This window comes from Elephantulus edwardii, unplaced genomic scaffold, assembly GCF_000299155.1.
Source record: "Elephantulus edwardii isolate Elephantulus edwardi_28Jun2011 unplaced genomic scaffold, EleEdw1.0 scaffold00113, whole genome shotgun sequence".
Taxonomy (NCBI): domain Eukaryota; kingdom Metazoa; phylum Chordata; class Mammalia; order Macroscelidea; family Macroscelididae; genus Elephantulus; species Elephantulus edwardii.
This window is the reverse complement of record NW_006399863.1, coordinates 5,267,936-5,294,480: the sequence shown is the minus strand read 5'-3', so window position 1 is coordinate 5,294,480 and position 26,545 is coordinate 5,267,936. Positions and strand designations below refer to the sequence as shown.

The window sequence follows — 26,545 nt, the reverse complement described above, 5'->3', positions numbered from 1 at the left end:
TCTGTGTGTTGATCCCAGAACCAAGTCATATTCAGACTTCACTCACCAAGCGGCATTATTGTTTAGCTCTTAATGTTTCAGTACGTCCCTGGGGATGGAAAAGGGTAACATGCTCCCTGGGAAGCCATAATCCAAGAGAAATGGTGAATAATGCCTAATGCGCTCCATTTGTTGTTCAAAAGACAACACGTGTTTACACCTATTTATGAATTAGCAATTTCTTTTTTTAAATTTTTTTTAGATTTTATTCTAATAATTTTAATGAACATTTACAGAGCTTTTGGATTTCCATTTATTCATTGTTGCACTTTTCTCCCTGCCCAGCCCTCCCCCCCACCCCAGTTCGCTCCTCTCCTTGAAAAGTAAAATTCTTTCTTTGATATACAATCCCCCTCGCACCCCTCCCACTGCCCCAGTACACTCCACTATGCAACCTTAATTGTGGACTCTTGTGATGAATTAGCAATTTCTAATGAATCTTTTTTGTTATTCATTTTTCACTATATATTGTTCCAGTAGTGAGGTCTTACCACCTGTTCTGTAGGAGAAAGATGGGCAAACTCCTCTCAGGTAATTTAAAGCCTCTGAAAACCTTCTGGAGAGTCACCTATGCACTGGTTCTGAGTTGACAGTACATAACAACAAAAACTACAACAATAACAACTTGTTTCAGTGAACCTGTTTGATTAGCTGTGGATAAAAGTGGAATCAGGTGAGGCAAAGACCATTTAAAGAAGGCTGTGGTGTTATCCAAAGCACAAAGATCAGAAAGTGTACGTTTTAGTCGCATCCCATCACTCATGAGGAAGCCCTGGTGGTCTAGCAGTAAGAAGCTGTGCTACAATCTCAAAGGCATACGGTTTGAATCCACCAGCTACGCCGCAGGAGAAAGATGGGCAATAACAGTGATTGATTGTCTTGGAAAATCCACTGAAGAGTCAGTTATGGGTTGGTTCTGACTTGATGGAACACTACATCATCACTCTTGAGCTGCCCCAACCCTGGTGAGACTTAGACACAGTGAACGTGGCTTCCTGGAAAGCTACATGTGCCATGATTTATTAATGATGCCTGTCTAGGCTGAAAAATGGGGGAACAGAGGACTCACATGCCCATAATGTTCAATTTGGGGCAAGTAATGTCACTCTACCAATTGCTTCTCAAACCACATGCATCGGATTCACTGGGCAGGACTTGTAAATAAAAATCAGGGTTTCCTGTGCTCAATAGTAGAGTAACTTGACTTAAGAGTCTCTCGGAAATGAAGTCCAGGAAACTGTATTTTCAGAAGCTCCCTAGGTGATAAGATTATTTGGGTACACACTGAAGTTCAACACTCACTGGAACAACTACTTAAGATAACTTTATTATTTCTTGTCCCAGGATACAGAATCGTGCCAGCTCTGATCCAACATCTTTGTCTGTGCTTTTTAAATGCACTAACATTCGGATCAGCATAGCTTTTGAAAATCCCTTCTAAATTAATTACTCTGCATTTGCCTTTTATTCTTCATTGCTGTGAAAGCTAAAAAGTAGATATAAATACGGGTAGGAAACGAATGGCTCCTGGGCCAAAGTTGGCCCACTGAAGTATTTTGTTTGGCTAACGCACCACACTTTCTGAAAATGGGAATGTTCTTTGACAGGTCGGGGACTCTCTAGCTTGCCACAGTTGCCAGCAGTCTCAACTGTATTACACCAAACTCAACCTCCCTCATGTCAGTTCCCTTCCCAGCCTTCCCAGGTATAAACTCCTTATCTATGGTGCAGTTCCGATTTAGTGTGCCTAAGAATTCAGACCCACAAACAATTCACGATCAAGGGAGCTCCAAACGAGAGAGGAACTTGTTAGTTCCCATCAAGTCCGCTCCAAGTCCTGGAGAGTGTATGTGCCGCAGAACAAGCCACTGCCTGGTCCTGCGGCAGCATCTGTATGGTCTTCATGAGGCTGAGTCCACTGCAGAAGCTACTGTGTCATGTCCAATCATTGAGGGTTTCCTGCATCTTAATTTAATATGTGTCCTTTTCTAGTGATGGGTCTTGCCTATGATCAGCTAATTAATTCAAAAGTGCATTTTTGCTACTGTTGTGAAAATAGAGATAGTGCCATATTTGCAGATTGCAGTTTTCTATGTACACAATTCAATGAGTTTAACTGCATCAATCCTGTTGCTGTAATTATTTCCTTTTCTTTTCCCTCCTCCCAAACAAAATCTCAATGCTTCATACACAATTATTTGGCCACTCATAGTTCTCTTCAGGCCCTGGCAGCTACTGTAAAACTCTTAATCTTTGGTGTCTATATTATTAGTTTTGTTCATATACTTCATAACGGCGAAATACTACAAGAGCTATTCTTCTATGAGTTACTTATTTCACTCAGCATGTTTTCCAGGTTGATACACACCCTGGTGTCCTAAGGAAAGGAACTGAGGCCCAGAGGAGAGCAGAGCTTGGCCCAGGTGAGGTAACTACCAAGCAAAGGAGACAATTCAAGACAGCCAGGTTCCCACAGACCTTAGCTTTCATTCCTAGATACCTTCTCCACCTCAGGGGAAGTACTTAAAAAACAAGGAGAAGTCTCAGAATTGGGAATGGGTTTTGGATTTAAACAAAAATAAATAAAATCCTCACAAGGCCAGGAGAGAGAGAGTGAGAGAAAGAGAGATATAGAGAGACAGAGAGAGAGAGAGCGAGAGAATGAATATGAATGAGAGAGAATTAGAGAACACACAAACCCTGCCAGGCACTTTCCATCCAAGAACAGAAAATTACCTAGTGCATATAAACATCGGTGAATTTTAAGAAATCAAAAGGTAGATATAGACTGACATCTTATCATTTAAAAACAACAAATGGGATACATAATCATTAGCAGCTGGTGAGCCAACATACCCCCCAAAATTATTTAAGTGTACGTTTACTCCAGAGCTTTGGATATAAATCTTTGAAAATAGATCTTGCCCCACAGAAAAGTTATTTCATTCATTTTTTATAACTTAAGTCTTCTAGTATAATTAGATAATTATTAGCTAATTCTGAATTGAGATGTTATTCGTTTATCAGGAATATAATGAGTATCTACCCATAAAATGACAGATTTCTGCTTAGTTAGTCTAGTCTACAGGAATTTGGACTAACCCCAAAGTTGTGCTTCCTTGGTGGTTCGAATCCACTGGCAGCTCCAGGGGTGAAAGATGAATAATTGCCTCCCCGCAATTTACAGCCTCGGAGACCCACTGGAAGGCCAGCTGTGAGAGACCCCTCCCCTGTGCCGGTTTATCTTACTGTGGTGGCACGTATGCTGCTGTGATGGTGGACGCTCAGCCACCAGCAGGGCCACCTATGGTGGACAAGCTTCAGCAGAGCTTCCAGATTCCCAAGAGGAGGAAAGGCCTAGTGATCTCTTTCCAAAAATCAGCTAATGAAAAGCATACCCATGACAGCAGAGCCCTGTATAACTCTCTTCCTATGGACATGCCTTCAGGAAGGATCAATCACTAGAGAAGCACATTAACTGGTGGAGAGGAGCAGGAAAGGTCAGGGAGAGTCTCCAAGCTGCCCCAACAGTTAACTCATACACGTTGGTGGTGATGAGGATGGCACACAACTGGCCAATAGCTCGCTTTGTCCTGTAGAAAGTTTCTAGGAGTTGAAATTGACTTGATTGCAGCTAACAATATCATTCAAAGTTCTGATTCACTTAAGTATAAAAGGAGACCCAACAATTTTCCTTCTCAACTGGCATTTCCTGGTGCTTCTGAGTGAGTGATGAAGGAAGCACCCTATAATTACACTGGCCTAAGGAACTGTGTGCCATTTCATCTAATCCCCCTAATTTAACAAATGGGAAAACAGAAATCTTGGAAGGGAGACCAGCCTCTGGGTCTCCTCCTTCACCCTGTTATCTCAGGCAGGGGGCACTATATTAATGGAAACCACTGGGGAGGATGCCATCAGTTTTCAGTACAGTGTCCAAGGGGAAAATCTCTACCCCAGGCCTGTCTGGACAAGTCCTGTAGAATCAAAGCAACAAAAAAGACAATAAAAAAGTGTTCTCTCCTTGCATACTTTCAAAGTTGAGACTTCTTTGTGTTAAGCTGACCTTGAAAATAATGATGCTTATAACGTCATCTTAAAACTGCAGTGACATATCATAGGTACAATAAAAAAAAGCACCTCTTCTGCCCATTCCCAAGGATCATTACCTGCACTGTTCTTGGGCACGAGTTCTTTGACACTGATGAGAACTGGAAGGGTTGAGGGCAAGGATGTATCATTTGCAAGTTCAAATCCATACCCTTTGTGTGCTGAGCAGAGTACAGTCAATGTAGCACTCAGCAGGGTATAAAACCTACAATAATACCCAGGGAGCCCTGGTGGCACAGTGGTGAAACACTTGGCTGTTAATGAAGAAGTCAGTGGTTCAAGCCTACAAGCCACTGCAGAGGAGAAAGATGTAGCAATCTGCTCTCATGAAGATTTTTGACCTTGGAAACCATTATGTGGGAGTTCTGCAAGAGCACACTAGTATTGTTACTGTTGTTATCACCATTGAGTCAGAATCCTCTCAGAGCTGACCTGCCATCGGGTTTTCACAGGTTATAAATCACACCAGAGAAGACTGTCGACCCCAAGGAGCAGCTGGTAGATCTGGATTGTGTGCCTTTGGGATGGCAGGGCAACTCCTTCCTGCACTAAACCACCACCAGAGCTTCCTAAGGGCGTTCTATAAGTCAAATAAATTCAACGGCAGTGGATTTGGTTTGGGTTTAAATGGGCTAGAAAGCACTTGTAAAAGTCAATAAGAAAAAAAAAAAGTCAATAAGCAACGTATTTACCTGGTGGACTTAATGAATGAATTCCTTTATTAACTGTAATTCTTTTAAAATAAGTCCAAACAAAACCCTGCAGAGAGTTCCCTAATCCCTCAAAGTTAAATATTTTTTAAAATGTTATCTTATATTGGTTTGCATACAAATTCATATACACTGGGTTTCACACAATCATTCCCATACATTATGTTTTATAAAATTAATCACTCTTGAACTATGCCAACTATTACCCTGCCTTTTCAGGTCCCTGCTGGATCCTTCCCATTTCCTCTACTTCCTCCCTCCACTCACCAAATAGTGTGACCCCATGACTCCTCCCTGCCCATTTATTTTTTTTTAAATCTTTTACCATAACACAAATTTTCTTTTTAAGCACAAAATCTACACCCTTCCCTTTGTGCTTATTCTCCACTGCATCTGGAACAGTTTCCCTTCACAATTACTCAGGACATACACCTTACTTTCTTTCGGTTGTTCTTTAAATGCCACCTTCTCAAAGAGGCCCCAACCTGACACCCTGTGCAGACTCGGATTGTTTTCTTTCATAGGAAATACGATTCCTTGGTATCTTACATATTTTACATCTTCATTCATTGTCTATTTCTTCCATCTTATAATGGCTATGCATCTCTCAAAATTGTCTGTTCAATTATGAACCTCCACTACCAGTACATTTGGCCTTATTTAGAGACAGAATCTTCACAGATGTGATCCAATTTGTTGTTCTAAAAGACTCCCTTGGCTGCAGGGTGCAGCAGGAAGAGGGCTATGCGAGTGAACGGTCTGGGCAGGGCTGGGGGCGGTGGTGCTAGTTGGTGTAGAAAACAGGCAAACTGAATATGTTTGGATAATTAACTCCAAGTTATGTTTCCCTAAATCCCAGCGCTGCCAATTCCAGGTCCACGCTCACCTTTTCTGACAAAGCCTCCTCTAGAGTCGCCAGTGCCGTATCTGTGTTACTGGAATCCGTCTGTAAGGACTTCACTCTGTCTTTCAGATTGGTCAGCTGTTTGTCTTTATCTCGAAGTTGTTCTTGCAAGTTTTCAATCTAAAAAGAAAGATCGCCAGGTTTAATGCACATTTTATTACATACCCAGGAACAATGCACCTGACACATCTACTGGGGGGAGGGGACATCTGTTTAAGATATAAACTAGATTTAGATTAGGGAAATTGCCAAAATGACAAAGTCACACATTGACTTAGAATTGAGTAAGTTTTGATGATAGCTTCCTTTTTCCATTTAATTCAGATGGTACGTAAGTATCAATACAGATGGGTAGAATAACTCCTTCAATATAAATGCAAGCCCTTTAAGACACATAACAACAAAACACACAGAGAGACAGTATCAAAGGTTGTCACTGAGTCATTTCTAACTGATGGCCATCCCACTTATGTCAGAGTGGACCTTGCTCCCAACAGAGTTTACAATAGCTCGTTTTCAGGATGATCAGCAGAACTTTCCTCTGAGGTCCCTTGATTCTCCAGTCCGTTCTAGTCAGCAACATGCCTCTGGAAATTCTATGAACTTTTATAAATGACAATAGAAAAAGGCGTCAAGCCTTTTGTTCTTACAATCACTATGAGTTGTGCTCAACTTGGCGGCAATCAACAACCACCACCACCACACAGAAACTCCAACTCAGATACATGTTGTGTTCTTAGGTGCCATCAAGTTGACCATGACTATGAGCCTTGCCCTGTCTTGTACTATCCTCACCAACAATGCTCAAGCCCATTCTTCAAGTCACTGGGTCATCTTGTTAAGGGTCTTCCTCTACTTCCCCCTTTTCCAACATTATATCTTTTTCCAAAGACTTCTGCCCTCCTGACATCATGCTCAAAACACGTGAGGCCAAGGTTCACCAATCTTATCTCTAAGGAGCACCCGGGATGTACTTCTCCCAACACACACAGATTTGTTCCTTCTTTTGGTAGTCCATGGAATATTCAGTATTCTTCTCTAACACCACAATTCAAAGGCATTGATGTTTCTGCCATCTTTACACAGTGTTCAGCTTTCACATGTATAGGAGATAGTTGAAAAGACAATGGTTTGGACCAGGTGCATCTTAGCTTTAAAATGACATCCTTGCTCTTTGGAATTTTGGGAGAGATCCCCAAGTAAAATGAAATTGTTAAGAACTTTACTTTTTACTCCATCTATTGTGGTGTTTCCTATTGGTCCAGGTGTAAGCACTGCTATTTATACTCCTTTACTAACCCTCAAAGTCTCAAGTTCACACCTAACCTTTTTAGAGAGACCCGGAGAAAAGGTTACACAGGATCTACTTATTCACTAATTCATGGACAAACATTTCTTGGCACCCTGTACAAGTAAGGAGCATTATTCCAATGCACAGCAGAATCCATGTAGTCTTTGCAGTTCATTCCACCACTCAGTATTCAACTTTGTGATACTGCAAATGTTGTCAAGTGGCTGTTTTAAAGTAACCACATAAAAAGCCAAGTAGGTTATCATCAGTAGGCTGTTAATGGGAAGAACCTGTGATATAAATCAAATGTAGCAAGTACTAAACACTCCATTTGGCAACTAAGTCATGTGCTGGCAACCAACCAGCCCCTTTTATCCCCTATCAGCAGCCTGAAATAAACAAGCCAAATTGCAGATTATAACACTTGCTTGGGAGCAGCAGCAAGAACCTTCTCCAGGACCATGTAAGTATTATCATTCATGTTTTTATTCCTGGCTTTCAAACCATGTATTTCTTATCTAAGGATAAAAAAACCCCAACCCTACTATACAAACAATGTATTCATATTAAGGGTTTTTAAATGATAAGGAGAAAAAAAAGCAGTACAACTTTAAAAGATAAGTGCATTCAATGTTTGCAATCTGTCCCTCGCCTTCTCAGGAAATCATTTCAAATTCATGTTTCATGACTTATCACTCACACAAAACAAAACAAAAATTTATTGCTTGCTTCATTTCGCATGCATCTGGAATGCTATCACAAACAGTGATAATAGTAGCAGCATTAATGATGAAGGGTGGGGGGAGGGGAGACAATGGTGATAGAGGTGGTACCAGTAATAGCACTAAATTAGCCCTGAAAATGAAGAGAATCATTCTACAGACCGTCTTAATCTGGGCTAATGGTGGCTAATTTTTCCAACAGTTGCAATGGGTTTTTCACTAACCCACCATTTAATGTTGAGTCACTCTCACTGTGACCCATAAGGAAAAAGCAGATCACAGGGTCTTGTGGACACCAACTGCCTCATCTTTCTCCCGTGCATTGGCCGGTGGGTTCAAACTGTTGACCTTCGGGCTTGCAGTGGAGTACTTTAACCACTGTACCACCACATCTTCTTTTGTTGCTGTTATATGCCACTGAGTCACTTATGACTCATAGCTACCCTATGGGAAACAGCTCTGAATCCTGATCTATCCTGAGCCAACCTCATCTTCTCTGACACACCCACCCCCATTACCCCAGTCACTGAGTCAATCCATCTCATCAAGGGTCTTTCTCTTCTGTGTTGTCCCTCCACCCTCCCAAGCATGATGTCTCTCTCCAGAGAGTGGTCCCTCCTCGCAACCTCCCCAAAGTATGTCAGATGGAGCTTCAGAATCCTTGCCTCCAAAGAGCAGCCTGGTTTCACTCTCTCCAGGTGAACCTGTTTGTTCTCCTGGCAGTCCATGGTATTTCCAGCATCACAACTCAACGTCATCAATTCTTCTATCATCCCTAGTAATTTTCCAGCTGAGCTAATACTTTTTTGTTTGTTTTGATTTTTATTTCTTTCCTTTCTTTTTTTTTCTCCTCTCATTTTTCCTGATTCAGAGAGGTTTGGGGGCATAGTAGAGTGATATGCTGCAAACCTAAAAGACAAATGTCCGGTGGTTTGAATCCGCCAGTATCTCCACAGGAGAAAAAGAAGTAATCTTCTCCCTTGAGATTTATAGCCTCAGAAATTCTGCTGGAGGGTCAGCTATTAGTCAGTTCCATCTTGATGAGCTACAATTCCCCGCCCCCGTTTTTACGTTTTTCGTTTCCTTTAATTATGGGCTTGTTTTTGCAATTATATCTTCATAAGACAATTTGTTTTCTGGCTTAAGAAAGACATTACAGAAACTCAGGTTCTATATCAAACAACCAACCTTCTCCTTCAACAAAAAATCAAGGTGGGCCACGTCTGCTGCTATCATGAGAATTCACCGTCTCTCCATAGAATACACAGAATGCAAAAGGCATTATCATTTATAGTTAAAACAAAGCCTACCTCAGTTCCACACAGACGTTCAAATAGTCACACCATAAGCAAATACCTGGGCGAGCAAGAGTGTGAATGCTGACAAGTCAGAATAGCTGATTTAGAACAAGCACAGTTATGTGAAGAAGCCAGCAGCCGAGAGAATGTGAGAGGACCGATTCATAAGAGAGTGTGGCTCTTTCATGTGCCCCCACGTTCAAGGGTCCATTTGTGCAGCTATCTGTGTATGTGCAAATCCACTGTGGTTCCACGCAAGCTGATTAGGCCCACCCTGCCTCATTCTGGCTATCTACCCACATGAATGGTTTCTTTGATGGATAGAGGGCCAAAAAGGAGGGAATTCTGGGCCAACGGTTTCGGGAAGGGACAAAGAAGCAAGGACGAGATCACGTGACAGATCTGTGGCTCCGTGCCTGGCACAGGAACCAGGTTGCCCTCACATGGAGTCTGAAGGCAAGCATCCAGCTAGAGGGGGGCAGTCTTGGGAGACACAAGGCTCCTGAAGGGTCACTTAAGGGACAATGGGTAACTGGTTTGTAGCCCTTGCCTCCAGGGGGGTCTGAAGAACTGGGGCCCTGGGAGACTGTAACTTGGATAAGGCAGTTATGATCAGCCCCAAGGCAGAGTAAGACACCACTCTGGAGGTGGCTGTGAGCTTCTAGAAGACTCCTTGAGGATACTACCACATAACTGAGAAGGCTAGGGAGATCAAGGTTTAGGGGTTCTATGAGTGTGAGGATGACATGATTCAGAGCTGTTGTTCATACGGTCATTATGAGTTGTACTTGACTCTGTAGACCTAACAACAACTGATGGACAGGAACCCCCGGTGGCATACTAGTTAAAGCACTCAGCTGCTAACTGCTTGGTAAGTGGCTCAAAACTTCCCTACAGCAAAGAGATGAGGACTGCATGGTAAAGGTTCTAGTCCTGAAAGTCCAATGGGCAGTTCTACTCTACACCATAGGATCACTGTGAGTCCGAATCAATTCAATACAACCCAGCAAACTGGCATGCAGGTACGGGCTAGGAGTCAGAAATATGGGCTGATGATTCCTAGGACGGTGGAGTGATGTATCAATTTACCTCCATCGCAGAGTCCAGCAGAAGAGCCTTTGGTATCCCAGGTAAGATTTGCTAACACATCTGGAGTTACACCTGGTGGTGCATGTACTGGGGTAGCAACTTTAAGAAACACTACACAGAGGTTGCCATGAGTGACACTTCTCAGGAAAAAATCAAGGTACAGTGAGGGGAATATGGTTTCTGTGTAAATAAATCTATAAATAGGTACATACATGTGGTTACTGAAATGGGGGATTTTCCCTCACCAGAAAAAAATTAAATTACAAGGCATTTAAACTGTGCTGACCTTTAGGGAAAGACCAAGTGGACAGAAGTTAGGGGGAAGTTTGTGTTAACTCATTTTCATAGATTGCTTTACTCTTCCAAATGGATTTCTAACCACGTAGGTTTTATTACTTTTTACAATGACAACTGAGTTTATCTGGTTGGTGATATAATGGACCATTTTTAGTTTCTATAAAAATAATAAAGATTATGTATGCTTAAATAAAATCTCTATGGAAAACAATTTTTCCAAGTTGCCAGCAATTGGGAATTATTAGTACATTTAAACCACACAGTACTGTGTAAAAGGAGTTCTGGTGGACTCCTAAGAGGCTGCACTGCAATCACGTAGTACAAATCTTCCAGCTGTTCCACAAGAGAAGGATGGACAATCTCCTCCCATGTGATTTACTGCTTGTGAAAACCCACTGGAGGGTTAGTTATGAGTGGGTTCCAATTTGATGGCATACAACAATGCCAACATTGTGTAAGTATTTAAAGGCAGGTTTGCATAAAATTGCCAACTGAATAAATGGAAGTGGGAGAATTTTAAGGTGGAAAAAAGAAAGCAGAAGTCAAAGTATCTGACATTAAATTTGTCGTTATTGTTGTTGTATGTGCCATTGAGTCGCTTGCAACTCATAGCAACCCTATGTACAACATCCCTAAACCCTGCTCTGTCCTGTGCCAATCACACTCTCTCCAACACACCCACCTCGATTACCCCAGTCACTGAATCAACCCACCTCATAGACAGTCTTCCCCTCCTGCGCGGTCCCTCCACCCTCCCAAGCATGACATCCCTCTCCAAGGACTAGTCCCTCCTTGCAACACATCCAAAGGATGTCAGACGAAGCTTCAGAATCCTTGCCTCCAAGGAGCATACTGGTTTAACCCTCTCTAGGACGAGCCTGTTTGTTTTCTTAGCAGTCCATGATATATTCAACACTCTTCTGCAGTACCACAGCTCAAAGGTATCAATTCTTCTAGCCTCCCTAGTCATCATCCAGCTCTCTGACGCATAACAAGTGATTGCAAAGACCATGGCATAGACGTAGAAACCATCTATATGTTGTTGTTATATGTTGTCCAGTCAAATACGAGTCACAGTAACTCTATAAATAAACAACAGATCTGAATCCTTTGTCATCCTCATCATCTGACATAACCTAGTCAACGTGATATAGTCATTGGGTCAATCCATCTCATTGAGAGTCGTCTTCTTTTGCTGACTTTTTACCATCCCTAGTATGATGCCCCTTTCCAAAGAATGCCCACTTCTAGCGAGATGCCCAACGTAATATGAAGCTTCGCCATCCCTGTCTCTAAGGAGCCCTCGGGCTGCACCTTCTCCAAGACATACATGTTTGTGCTTGGGCAGTCCATGGGACAGTCAGAACTCTACTCCAGAACCAGCTCAAAGTCATTGAGTCTTTTTTTTTTTTGATCCGTATTCACTGTCCAGCTGGCAGACACATAGCAAGAGATTAAAAAGTCCATGGCCCTAATCGTGTGCATCTTAGTCTTCAAACTGATATCATTGTATCAAGGTCCCGACAGCATACTTTCCTAATGCAATATGTCTTTCTGTTTCCTGACCACTGGTGCCAAGAGATTGGATTGTGGATTGTGGATCTAAGTAAGATGAAGTTGCCGACAATTCTAATCTCTTCTCCATCTATCAAGATGTTGCCTATTGGCCCAGTGGTGAGAACTGTTGTCTTGAGGTTGAGATGTGTAGTTCATATTGAAGGTGGTAGTCTTTGATCTTTTGTAGCAAAAGTTTTAAGTTCTCCTCACTTTCAGTGAGCAAGGCTGTGTCATCTGCATAACACCCTTTTCTTCAAAGAGTCCAGCTGATTGAATGATTTGTTCAGCAGAGAGATTGAATGGGTATGGAGAAAGGCTATAAAGCTGATGCATACCTTTCTTGACTTTAAACCATGTTTCCTTGCTCCTTTCTGACAACAGCTTCTTGATCTAGATTTTGTGTGAGCATGATTAAATATTCTGGGCTTTATCTAGGAGGGGGAAAATTAGATAAACCTAATAAAATGTTATTATTTGGCAATGGGGTGGCTAATGATATTCCTTTTTTCTTTGTTATGCTTTTGTGCATCTTCCAGCTGATTTTTCTTTAGTATAATGAACATAATAAGATTTTTAAAGCTAATTCTAAAATATGGGAATACTTATTTAAATCTATTTTGAACAGCAAGTGTTCTATTTTCAAAAATATTCAACCCAGTAGAAAACAGTTCTTTGTTACTCCAAAGAGAACTTAATTCTTAAAATTTCAATTTTAGGAGACCAAGGGGAATGTAAAATTCTGTATCCTTTTAAGAACAATTTTACAGCTTTCACATGTTCACAAATTGTTATGACATTTACAAGAAAAAAATTATTTGAAACCTTTTTCTTCAAAGGGTTGAGGTTATACAAGGTTCAAATAGCAGGAACTGGAAAACAGGCAATTTGGAATCCAGAACTAGGATGGGAAGGTTTGGGGATAAAATACCATTTGGTGGGGGAAATGTTCCATGAGTCAAAACCTGGAATCTTTGGCAACACATGCCAGATGCTCTTAACCATAATTTGATAAAGAGCTCGGACTAGAACAAGAGGCTGGCAAGGCATCTGACCCATGCCTCTGGACTGAGTTGTCTCTGGTCAAGTTGGGCAGACGGAGCCAGTTTCACAGGGGCGATAGCTGGGCTTTCCAGAGCGAACTGCTGAGGGGAAAGAATAGGGAAGCTGGTGCGTGTGTTCTGGAGGTGACAATTCTATCCTAAGAGCTCTGAGCTAACTTCTAAAGCTCATGACTTAAGGCTTCTCCAAGCCTTGAGTTGCTATACTAACAGATGCTATGGGTAGAATATTGAATGATCCAGGAGGTCTTACAAGAATATGGAAAGGAGTATACAGAGTAACTGTACCAAAAAGAATTGGCTGACACAGAAGAATTTCAAGAAATAACATATGATTAAGAGGCAATGGGATAAAGGAGGAAGGTTAGGCAGTTCTGAAGGAGTTGGCAGAAAACAAAGCCCAAGACTTGATGGAATATCAATTGACATATTTCATCAAACAGATCCTGTGCTGGATGAGCTCATCAGGTTGTGCCAAGAAATCTGGAGGACAGCTACCTGGCCAACTGACTGGAAGAGATCCATAGTTGTTCCCATTACAAAAAAAAAAAAAAACAAACCTGACCAAAAGAGTGTTGAAATTATCAAACAATATCACTCAGATCACACACAAGCAAAATCCTGCTGAAAATTATCCAGAAAACAACTGCATTGACAGGGAGCTACCAGAAATGCAAACGTGGTTTAAAAGAGGCTGTGGAACTAGAGATATTATCACCAATGTCAGATGGATCATGGCAGAAAACTAAGAGCAGAGGGATATCTATTTGTGTTTCATTGATTATGGAAAGGTATTTAACTGTGTGGATCACAACAAACTGTGGTTAACCTTGAGGAGAATGGCAATCCCAGAACACTTGACTGTGCTTATGTGAAATCTATACTTGGACCAGGAAACAGACCTCAGAATAGAGCATGAAAACACTGCATAGTTCAAAATCAGGAAGGGAGGACATCAGGGATGTGTCCTGTCACCACACCTTCTCAATCTATTTGCAGAAGAGATCATTTGGGAGGCTGGACTTTATGAGGAGAATTGTGGCAACAGGATTGGAGGAAGACTCATCAACAACCTGTGTTATGCAGATGTTACTAAGGACCAAGATCCTAGAAGACTCCTAATCTTCACCAATCTACTTCCTGTGCCAGATTACTCTTCTGAGTCCAATTTCTTACTGTTTAAAGTGTACTGAAACCTTGAGATACCAACACATTCATTACTTCCTCCAGGAATCATTTGGGAACTCCCAAGCTGACGTTGCCTCCTATCCTGTATTTTCAAATACTACTAAAACTGCCTCTTTCTTGTCAATATCTGAAGTTTCATCACCATTGTTTTTATCCACTAAATGGACTCACTGTTGACCCACTAGTGGTTTTAAACTGCAAAAGGTAATTTCCATCTTTATCCAGTGAAAAAGCTGGTTCATCCAACTGCATACCTTGGAGCCCAGCTCCTTACCACTAGGCCAACAGAGTTTCCTACACAATGAGCTCCATGAAACAAGAACTCGAACTTCACCAAAGCAGACATGCAGATGTCCAACAAACACAGGAAGAAATGTTCAAAATCCTTAGCCCTAAAAGAGATGCAAATCAAAACAACTATAAGATATCATCTCACTCCGGTAAGACTAGCAAAATTTAACAGAACAGCAAGCAAAAATGCTGGTGGGGTTGTGGAGAAACTGGAACCCTTATTCACTGTTGGTGGGAGAGTAAAATGGTGCAACCACTGTGGAAGGCGGTATGATGCTTTCTCAAAAAGTTGCAAATAGAGATATCATTTGACTCAGCAATTCCTCTACTGGGAATAAACCTCAAAGAGACCATAACTGACATCCAAGCAGATATATGCACACTCATGTTTATTGCGGCTTTGTTCACAATAGCAAGGAGTTGGAAACAACCTAAGTGCCCATCAACAAACGAATGGATAGAGAAGCTGTGGTATAGTCACACAATGGAATACTATGCTGCTTTGAAAAACAAGACACTCATGCAATATTATTCAAAATGGGTGACCTTGGAAGACATTATGCTGAGTGAAATATCTCAGTCACAAAAGGACAAATACTGCATAGTGCCACTGTTATAAAATAGGACTGACATCGGGGTTGGGGGGAGACTGAGAAAGACGGGATAAATAATGTATACTGCATTGAAATAAATGAGAGAGAAAACAGTTTAAAAGGGATATATGATTAGGTGTTATTGTCAGGACAGGAATCCAGAACGAAAGCTGCATAGTGGAGTGGACCTGGGGGGATGGATTGTAAAACAATGAAAGAATTTTCTTTTACTTTTCCAAGAGGGTCCTGTACTAGAGGGGAGGGTTGGGAGGGGAGAAACAACTATCTTCATTGTACCTCTGATGTAAGCACTCAGTTAACATTGCTAATGCTATTGTTTGCTTGCTGCCATTAAGTCATCTTGCACCTTATGTCACCTCTAAGAACAATGGAATGGAACCTGCCACCTGTCCCTGTGTCATCCTCATGATTAGTCCACTGTGATCACCAGGGTTTTTCACTGGCTGGTTTTTCAGTAGATCATTAGGCCATTTCCCCCAGTCCATCTTAATCTGGGAGTTCTCCAGTTACCCATTCAGCATCACAGAAACACACAGTGTGACAGCCATATATAGTGGCTGCAACGAAGTGTGCTGGCCAGAAATTGAACCAGGGTCTCAATCTGAATCATTGAATCACCACCATTCCGCCTTGGTGTTACCACACATATTCATTGGTTGAATGAGTGAGCCAAAAACCCCAAGGTTAAAGAGGGTGCACTGTGTAAAACAAGGGCTAAGTCCTTTTAGCTCTGGAATTCCTATGAAGAAGAAAGAAAAAAGTGATGGAGTACGTCTGTGCGCAGGCACAAAGCAGAGGCATACAGTGTTTTATTGCACTTCCCTTTACAGTGTTTCACAGATACTGTGCTTTTTACTAATTGCAGGTTTGTCCCAACTCCAACTTGAGCAAATTAATCACACCATTGTTCCAACAGCATGTGCTCACTTTATGTTTCTGTATCAAAGGTTGAGTAATTCCCACAATATTCCAAACGTTTTAATAATGCTCTTGCACATTTTATAGACTATGGCACAGTGTAAACATCGCTTTCCTATGCACTGAGCAATCAACAATCTGTGTGATTTGCTTTATTGTAATATTCACTTTACTGCAGTGGTCTGGAGGCAGACCTGCAGTATCTCTAGGGGATGCTTGGACCTAAAACACGTGTATGCTTTTTTATAATTTGACATACTAACCAAAGGCTAGTTATGGACTGAAGTATGCACTCCATAAAAATGTTTTGAAATCCTGGCCTTTATACCCATAAGTGACATAGTAGTTAGAAATTGTGTTATAATCCCAAAGGTACATGGTTCGAGGCCACCAGATGCTTCACAAAAGACAGATGGGCAGTCTCTTCCTATGTGATCAACAGCCTCTGAAAACCCACAGGAGGGTCCACTATGATTCGGTTCTGACTGGTACACAACAACAACAAACCTATAAGTAGGATTCAGTTTAGAAATAGTTCTTTGTTAGATTAGATTATACTAGGTAAGGTGTTTTCTGACTCTAATCAGTTAAGAAAAGTAGAATGAACACAGATACACACACACACACACACACCAGAAATAGATGGGTTTACAAGGACCACTGGTACCCCCTAGAAGTTAAAATAGACAAGAAAGATTCTCCCTCCAGAGCCACAGCTTCAATTTGTACTCCATCCCTCTGACTTGTGAGAAAATAAACTTCTTGGCTTCTTCAAAGACCACTCGGTATCTGCCTCATGCCACACTAGCTTAGGAGGCCAGTGTCTTCCTAGCTATCAGATTTATGGAGTTCTGAAACTTGGTTACTAACAACATTTTTATTCTTCCACTAAGACATTTCTCTGAAATTTGTAATAAAATATCCATGTCTGGGCAGAATGAGGAAACAGCTCACCTCTAGTTAAGCCAAAATAGAAGAGAATACACGAAACTGCCAAAAGGGCTGAAGAAACAGGATCAGGAGAAATACCCTCGAACTATGTCCACAGTTTTCACATAACTTGTCCAGTATAGACAATGCTGCCCTGGCTGCTGAATTCTAGACACCGAAACAAAAAAGGCTGACCTGGTGAGAACTGTTCACTGGCCATCACCAAAGGCTCTGCAGTCATGGTGCTCAAGGGCTTTGACCTTGAAGTCATGGCAGTAGAGAGAATCCCTTACATTCTCAGTGGCCTGCAGGCTCTGGGCAGGTGCATCTCATCAATATAAGTAAGTCCCATCAACCAACTACAAGAAAGGTTGAGAAACCAAATCCTAGCATTCCCTTGGATTCCTCCTTCTCTAGTTCCCCTCTGCCACCTAAGGGTTACTTGAACTGTTTTTAAGACTTCAGTTCCTTTTATTTATACTCTTTTCCCCCAACATATAGTGTTCTTAGTGGTTGCTGTAGATGTTGAAACAGATACGCAACTTGTCACAGCCTACTGAAATCACTGGTTTTAGCACTTAAGTAGGAAACTTGTATTTCCATTTAGGTCCTTTTAATGCTTTAAAAAATAAAGTTGTCTTATGGTTTCCTCTCTATATGTTAAAGATCACAACAGATGTTACTGTAATTTTTGCTTCTACCATTAAATATAATTTAAGAAACTCATGGTCTATTATAATTCTGATCTCTATGCTTCAATCTTGAAGACACACAGTTCTAATCCACCAGATGTTCTGCAGGAGAAAGATGGGCAATCTTATGTGAGATTTACTGCCCCTGAAAACCTGCTGGAGGTCAGCTCTGGGTCAATTCCACTTCAATGGTACTTAACAACAGCATAGCGTCTATGAGGGAGCCCTAGTGGATTAGTGGTAAGAAAGTGCACTGCAATCTCAAAGGCATGTGATTTGAAATGACTAGCGGCTCCATGGGAGAAGGATGGGCAATCATATCCTGCGTGATGTACTGCTCCTGAAAACCCACGGCAAGGTCAGCTAGGCAGCCATGAGTCTGTTCCAACACACAGTCTATTATTCCACTTGATCTTTTCTTTTTTTTCCTTTCTGAAGTGCTTGCCCTTCTATTATAACTTCCTTTCTGTTTGGACAGCTTCCTTTACTTATTCTTTGAAGGTAAGTCAGCTAGTGGTAGATTATCTTAGTTGTATTTAGAATGGAGAGCTGAGGGTGAAGTGAGCTTATACCATCTTGTCCTAGAACCAGGAGCTTCCAAATGTTTTTTAAAACTTAAAGAGATTCAGTAGTGACTAAAGTCATAAAAGCTTGTGAACCTCCATCTGATATCTAACTATCAACTTCTTACTGTCCAGAACAAAGGAGGAAGAAAAGCAAAGATGGACTGAAACAATTAATCCAGTGGACTGATGGTCTGCAAATCTTAACTTCCACAATCCTGAGGCCAGAAGAGATAGATAGTATCTGGCCACCGCTCTAAAAAGGATTACAGAAGAGTCCTGGATGTGGAGGTGAAGAGGGGCCGAGGAACAAAAAATCAAAAACGTGAAACTCCAGGCATGCTGGATTGATAGAGACGAGACTTGTAGAAGCCTGAGTTTACGGCCCTTAATCACTCTTTGAACCTGGAACAAAATTCACCCCTATGATTCAATTTTTAGCCAAACACTAGGCAGACCTATAAGGTGACAGTAATATCAGAAAGGCACCAAATCCTTATAATGACCAACCACATCATTTCAAAAGAATAGTACCTGCCCAAGGATGAAGCCTACAGACAGAAAGAAATCAATAATAGAAGAAATAATGGAAATGCGAAGTTTAGGAAATGGGGGAAGTGTGAGATACCTTTGTAGATCTTGTAATTAATGTTACAAATGTATGAATAACCGCATGGGAAAAAAAACCCATTTGCTTTGTAAATTTTCAAATCATAAGTTTTCAAAAATCTCTCTAAAAGGAAAATGGATAGATTCATTTACACAATACCACTGCTAACTTTTGCAATGAAAACAAGTGGTATAACTTGTCAAGGTGGCTCCGCGGGTTGGTGATGAACTAAGGGTTCACAGTCACACTGGCCTTTCATGCCGCCTGGCTACCTTCAAAGGCTTTTAGCGCCTAATGTCAGCTCTCTTCTTGCAGTAGCACATCCAGGGACACGTTCCGAGGAGGTGATGGAAGGGAGGAAACAAGATTTTACATGATGTGTATAGCTACAAATCCTGATCTTCCAAGTCACATGCACTCCCAAGTATAGCATGAAGCCACCTGCAGATATTCTTTAAAATGGTAGCACACCCTCCCTCGGTCAATATTCTGGAGCCAAAATGTCAAAACACTAAGCAGAGAGGCTCTGCACGATATCGCTCAAATCCACATCTCTGATCATGCTCGGATTGGCACACGGTAGGTCCTCGGCAGAGAACCCTTGACTGAAACGAAAGTGAGGCAGCCTTTGCAAATGTTAGATGAGATGTGACTCTGCTCACCTTTCTCCAGAGAAGAGTCCCTGGGAACAAGCAACCGCATCATGACACCCTGTGGAATATTTGAGATACTGCACTCTGCCTGCGTGACAGGAGCCAAGTTCAAATGGACTAGAAAGTACGAGAGAAAACAGCTCCCTTAGAGTGTATAATCAATATTTAGAGGTCTAGAATGCCTTTTTTCTCCCCAGCAGTCTGACTCAAGTGGATAAGGCACTCGAAAAGGAACACGCCTGCATCTCTTTGCTTGCACTTATCTGAATTCCAGAGCATTTATATGATTTCCTTTTGCTTAAAACTAATTTTAAAATGTGAACTAAACCCTAACCAAGAAAATATGTTCTCAAATAGTAGGGAATTTTGTGCAGTTTTTCCTTTCAACATAAAATGACTAGGTAAAACATTCTTAAACAGTTCTTCCGGGGAAGGGGGTATATCTGATGATAAAATGATAGGCAAGGTCCAGGGGAGCTTCGAGAAACATTCAGGATGTCAAACTATAAATACATTATTGCTATGGACAAAATCTTTAGCTTACTAGCCATAGCCAAAGGTACTGAGTGGATGGCAGAAGAGTTAAGAAGTTTATAGATCCTTTTTAATGGAAAAACCCCTCCTAATTATCATATAAACCCATTTCTGTGTAATGTCAAAGGGTAAGAAGGAAGATTTAATTTTCTCTTTCTTTCCACTACAAACCTGAAACCTTGCCAAATTTAGTAGGCAGCATTTCAACTTCTCATCTTTTCTATCCTCGCAAATAAAAGAAGGAGTTTATAGAAGAGAATAGTTACAGGAAATGATTAAGAACTTTTGGTCACATTAATTTTTTTCTGAAATTCATAGATGTATACATTATATAGCTTTTGGATCAAATTTCAACTATGTGCACGTCTTTCATTTTTAAAGCCTTATTTATTTACTCAGATAGCTTCTGACATTGGAATAACTGGTCTGCTTATTGGAACACACAGACAGAGTAAAGAGGAATCAAGAAGAAAATAATAAGACAAATAGGGGGAAAAACCAAAACAAAACAACAACTGTTTATGAGGTCTTAGAATCTCATGAGCCCACAGATTGAATCTGCAGGTTTGCAGGTAGGTGTTTTAACAGCTACACACTCATTTCCCACTCTCTATCACCATTCTAAACTTGAAATTTAGTTGACAAGATATGACCTGTCTTTCATGCTTGCTTTGTTGTCATTTAATTCCTAGGCTATCATTCGACTGCAACAAACTTTAACATTTAAGTGCATCACCTAATCTTTGGCCATTTAAATATTGAATATCTCAGTAATTAAAACTTTCCACTAAGATCATTTTAAGAAAGAAAACAAACAAACAAAAAATCTCTAAACTCTTCAGGATAAAAGTCTTTTCTTGTCCAAACACTGTCAATAAGCAAAGTGCTAATCTTGTCACTTTTTTGGCCAATGTCTCAGGAATGCTTCTTAAGTACTCAAAGGATTAAATTAAATCTCACCTGCAGACAGGCTTTACAATTCAGCAGAAAACTTACTTTTCAAAGGAAAATTACTTTCATTATCTTAAGTTAAAACCAAAGATTCTGTCCTCTGGAATTTACAGGAAAACAGCAGCATCAAAGCAGACAATTCACTTCAAGAAAGCTTGTTCTTCAAGACCCTTCTTAAAGAATCATTTCAGGAAGAATTCTTTGGGGGGGAGTATTTTTTTCAAAGTCATTATAAACAGCCATAAAACCATGTCCTTTGAATTGCTGCAATTTAACGTCTTTTCCCAATTTTGACCGTGCACTTGAAGATTTTAAGAGGTTTCTTAAAAAATGTTACTCAATTTGCTATCATTTTTAATTCCAAATTTGGCTTATGATCTTTTGCTTTCTAAGAGAAGTTTTGTAATTTTTTGGAGCCAAACATTTGAAACTCATGGAGAAAAGAAAAATCAGAGATTTGTTTCCATTTAGTTAAAAAATGAAATGATACAGAAGACAGACCTTGGGATTAAAAGTGCGTATGCCATAGAAGGGGGGAGGGTGGTAAGGAACCTAACACTTTGGTGCCCAAGAAACGAAATGCTCTATCTATGCTATTTAATTTAATTTAAGAAATACTTAATAGGATAAAATACTCAGATTGCAGAGACTTTCCTCCTAAGATCAGATAGCATTTCAAAAAGTTCCCCCACCGTGTTGTTTTAAGAGGCCACTGGAGGGAGGATTAGGACGTGGTTCATTTTTGGACCCTTGCATCTACTTCCTTAAATAAACAAATTCAGGCTTTTTCTCCCCAAATAGAATACAACCGCAGAGGAAGGTCAGGGAGATGAACTACTAAACAGAATCATTATGTCAAGGCATCCTACATTGTTATTTGCAGGCAATTTATTTTGTTATTGGTTAGTATCCTTCATGCTAAATGTTCTGGCCCCTATAACAAATGTTCCATTTCAAAAATATAGTAGCATGTGCTAGAAATCGAAACAAATAAAATTGTACTGGTAGCTACAAAATGTATTTTGTGGTAGGAAGGTGATTAAAGCTTCGTATGTATGAATTTTGCTATCAATAAATAGCAAATAAATAAATTATTGTTGTTGTTGTTAGGTACCACTGAATCAAGTACAACTCACAGTGCCCCTATAAACAAATTATCTGAACACTGCTCTATCCTGAGCAAGCCTCACACGTCCTGACACACAAAAGCCCACTGTGGCAGTCACTGTGTCAATCCACCTGTTTGAGGGTCTTCCTCTCCTTTGCCGACCTTCCAGCCTTCCAAGTATCTTGTCCTTCTCCAAGGAATAGTCCCTCCTAGCAACATGCCCAAAGTATGTGAGGCAAAGCCTCTTTTGCCTCTAAAGAGCACTCTCGCAAGTAATAATCAAATAATGTTTTATAAAAAATTTTTAGCTGAAATAAATCTTTAGAAAATATAGATTAAGGTGTACTTAGTGATAATTAGGTCACTTCTTTGAAACACTGTACTAAATACATGTACTTGAAGGCAACATTTGGAAATTAACTTTTTATTAGCATTTTAGCAATAGTATAAAGTGTTCACTGAAAGATCAGTGAAAATTCTTCAGTTAGATGCCATCAACATGACCTATTGGTGAAATAATTCTTGGAGTTCATATTTCATCCTCTTTGACTTCTTATCAGATTCCTGAAGGAGCATGATTTGTCTGAACAATCTGGAAAAATCACCCAACCTAAACTCTTGAAAACCCAGGCTTGAAACCTTAAGACTTATGAGGCAGGCTTTCAAAGAGGGATTCTTGTTATACTTCAACTCCCCTTTGCCTCACATACATTTCCTGGAGATGTGTAGACTTCTATGTCATTCTGAGTAAAGCCATGGTGTCGTGTCTGAGCTTCACAAATATTACACAGTGAACCCCGAGCATCTTTAATATTTATCTCAGATAGCTTGGAAATGGAAGAGTTTGCATGTGGTTAGGGTCAAACCCCTTCTCAAGAATGTTTCATGACACAATGAGTTATGCTTTCTTCGGACCAAAGGGGTGGGTGGACAGAAAGCCCAGAAGAATGTAATTCAGCAACCTCCGAGAGGCACCAGCATCCCAGTGATTTACACAATTAATACAGTTGGGCTTCCCCAGAGGAATTGTGTATTCCTATCACTCACTGCATACATGATGAATCACACAGCTGAAAAAAAAAAAATCCCCCAAGATTAAAGTAGAAAAATTGCCCAAGGCCTTGATTTCAAATGTGACTGCATACCAAAGAATCCTTTGGGTGCTGGAGGATGCAGATTCCTGGGCCTAAGGATCACAGCTGCTACCATAGCCAGTCCAGGGAGGGGCAAGGTAATCTGCATATCTGACAAGTTGCAGTAGATGATCTAAGTGGTACCAAAGATTTCTAGACCAAACAGAGCTTGGGAGGCAATAGTGTCGGCCCCTTTCTACCTCAACCATCATTGCTTCCAAGAGAAAAAAAAGCCTGCATTTTCTCCCTTAGTCTTTCATAACTGATCTTATTTTTCAAAGGTCTGAGAATTAAAAAAAAAAATTCTAATCACAGATAGAGAAAAAATTCTCCCAGGACACAGAAGCAGACAGACATTGGGGACCCCCTCCCTTGCATCACCCCTTTCAAGATTGTACAGACATCTGCCAGGTTTATATTTGATGGGAGCATCACCTGCAAAGACTCCATCTCCCTAAAAGGCTCCTCCTGGGATTTTTCAGTGAGAAATCACCAGTTGCCTAGAGCGATTCTCCTACAGCCAGTCTTCACTTATAACCTTGAAGTAGTCGGAGCCGTCACAAATACTCATAAAAACGATGGTGTTGTGTTGTTGAGGACCATCAAATTGATACCAACTCATATTCCTGTGAAAGAGTTAAGCTGCCCCATAGGGTTTGTCCAAGCTGTAATAATTTCGGAAGCAGGTAAACCTCAAAAGGCAGTGATCAAATCAAACCGGTTTCAGCACAATCTTTGCTTTTAAGTTCCTGTTAAATGAAGTTCATGAGCTCTTAATGGAAGAAAAGCAGCATAAAGAGATTATAAATAGCAATGTAGCAGGGACTGTGATTTGGACTAGGGAGTTGGACAGATAAGCTGAAATGGTTAAGCAGGTCTTTGGGTTTCTTCCTTTCAAAGCTTCATTTCCTTTCTTCCTCCAAGCAATAACCATCTGTGTTGGAAAGAGCCGATCACAGCGCATGCAGAATGTACAAACTAAAATAATGACGCAGGACCCAGCTTCATCCGGCTAATGGATAGGAGTCTGTCTTTTGCAATGTGTCAAAACTTCAATCTCATCTGCTACCCTGACACTGATGAAAACATAAACTCAGCTTCTTTTCCCAATTAAATTCAGGGTCCCTGAAACTTTCCTGGAAGGTTAGTCATGTTCTGAAATCAGATATTTAAAGAAGCAGTCTGCTTTTGTTTACGCACTCTTGTTTCCTATTAAGATCCAGAATGCGTTCTGTTCTTTTATTGTCCCAGGCAGCTCCTCCACGTGTAATTTCGGATTCTCTTGGCCTAATGTTTCAGGATTCCCTTCAGCAACTCTCATCCTTTTTAACAACCCCCTTCGGTTCCATAATACCATTCGATGCTATCCTTAATCAGAGGATGTGCTTGTGGGAATTGATCCAAATCTCCATGTATCCAAAGGTGCTCACTGTAGGTCAACAAGAAAAATCCCAGGCCAAAAAGCACATTTAAATGCAAGAGGCTGATGGGAACAGCATAAGCTCTTTGCAGAAGAAATCAAATTAGAGTTCACTAGCCAGATCCTTTACCAATAATTAGTTCATGTGTAGCATGAACTATGAAACTGTACACCGCACTTAAAACACAAGAAATCTTTGAAGGAGTCCTTAGAATAAAGTTAAAGGAGCAGAGAGGTGGGAAATATTCAGAGTGTAACAGTCTGAAAAAGATGCATGGAGTTCCTGGTAGGTCTGTTCCAAGGTGGACCTATTTTCAAGTGTGTTTTTAAGGGGGGGGGGGGGGCAGTGAGGGGAAATCCTTGAAATTTAAAAAAATAAAAGCAAATTGCTCCTATGCTTAAATTTCTACACTCTCCCCAAGCTTCCTCGTTTCCATGGTTCAGTAATTGCTGGCAAGAGGGGCCACTTGCACCCTCAAAATAAAGGGTAAGTGGCTAATTATTCCTGCATGGGCCCCTCTGCAGACTCAATCAGTTGCAGATGCAGAATGTACCCACAAAAGAAACAAAAAAAGGAGCAGATCTCCTACCACAGGCCTTCAGTGCAGTGGAACTCCAAGAGAAGGAAACAACCCAGCATTTCCTGCGCTGCATACCCAAGAAGACCCTCAAGTGGGCTGCCAAAGTTTATTTTTGCTTTGTTTGTTTGTTTTTAAACAAATTAACAGAAACTCTGTGTGTGTGTCGGGGGTGGGGGGGGGAAGTAGTTAATAGGCTAATCAAGAGTAGTGCTCCTCTAAGACTTAGGTAAAACTGGATAACACTAATCAAGAAACGTGCCAATGGATGCACATAAATGTATACAAACAAAAGCCTAAGTGACAAGTACAACATGTTGTTGTTGTTGTTGTTAGGTGTTGTGGAGTCAACCACCACTCACAGTCACTCTGAACAACAGCTCTGAGTCCTACCCTGTCCTTCACCATCCTTGCCACCTCTGAATGCTTCAGCCCACTGTTACAATCATGTGTCAATCCATCTTATTGAAGGTCTTCCTTTCTTTCTCTGACCTTTCATCTTTCCCTATATAACACACTGGAATGAAGCCAAAACAATGGAAAGCAATGCTGAGGTGAGAGAACTGAACAGAGGATTTCAAAGGGCAGCTAGAAAAGACAAATCGAAGTATTATAATGAAAAGTGCAATCGGATGGATTTAGAAAACCAAAAGGGAAGAACACGCTTGGCATTTATCGAACAGTAGAACAAATTCAAGTAGTAAATGGCAACACTGAAGAAAGAATCCTATAGATAATATCTTGAAAGATGCAGGAAGCATCATAAAAAGATGGAAGGAATACATAGAGTCATTGTACAAAAAAAATTGGTTGATATAGAACCATTTCAGGAACTAGCATGTTCAAGAACAGACATACTGAAGAAAAAAGTCTAAGCTGTACTAAAGACATTACCTAAAAATAAGACCCTAGAAATTGATGGAAGACCAATTGAAGCATCTCAGGAAACTTTAAGAACTTGGGGAAAAGATTAAAGTTTTGTGTTAAAACTTTTGTTCAGAGGGTCACTATGGGTCATCTACAATTTGATGGCACTTAACAACAGCAGGGAACAGATGGCAACCCTGGGCATGCTTACCAGTTTCTGCCATGAAATTTGGAAGAGGGCTACCTGGCTAATTGACTAAAAGAGATCCATATTTGTTTCCATTCCTTAAAAACGTGATAAACACCAAAACAAGATGAAGGTAAATAATCCAATAGAAAAATGGGCACAGGATATGAACAGACACTTCACCGAAGAAGACATTCAGATGGCTAATAAGGACATGAAGAAATGTTCGAAAT

At 40.7% G+C, this 26,545-nt stretch overlaps 1 protein-coding gene across 1 annotated transcript in view; it reads right to left on the bottom strand.

Annotated features, from left to right (window-relative positions):
* The window catches only part of ERC2 (ELKS/RAB6-interacting/CAST family member 2), a 1,171,987-nt gene that overhangs the window by 513,914 nt on the left and 631,528 nt on the right, over window positions 1-26,545 (bottom strand). The window contains exon 8 of the mRNA XM_006892220.1: window positions 5,746-5,883. Within this exon, the coding sequence (XP_006892282.1) occupies window positions 5,746-5,883 (138 nt within the window). The remainder of the gene's footprint in view (window positions 1-5,745; window positions 5,884-26,545) is intronic.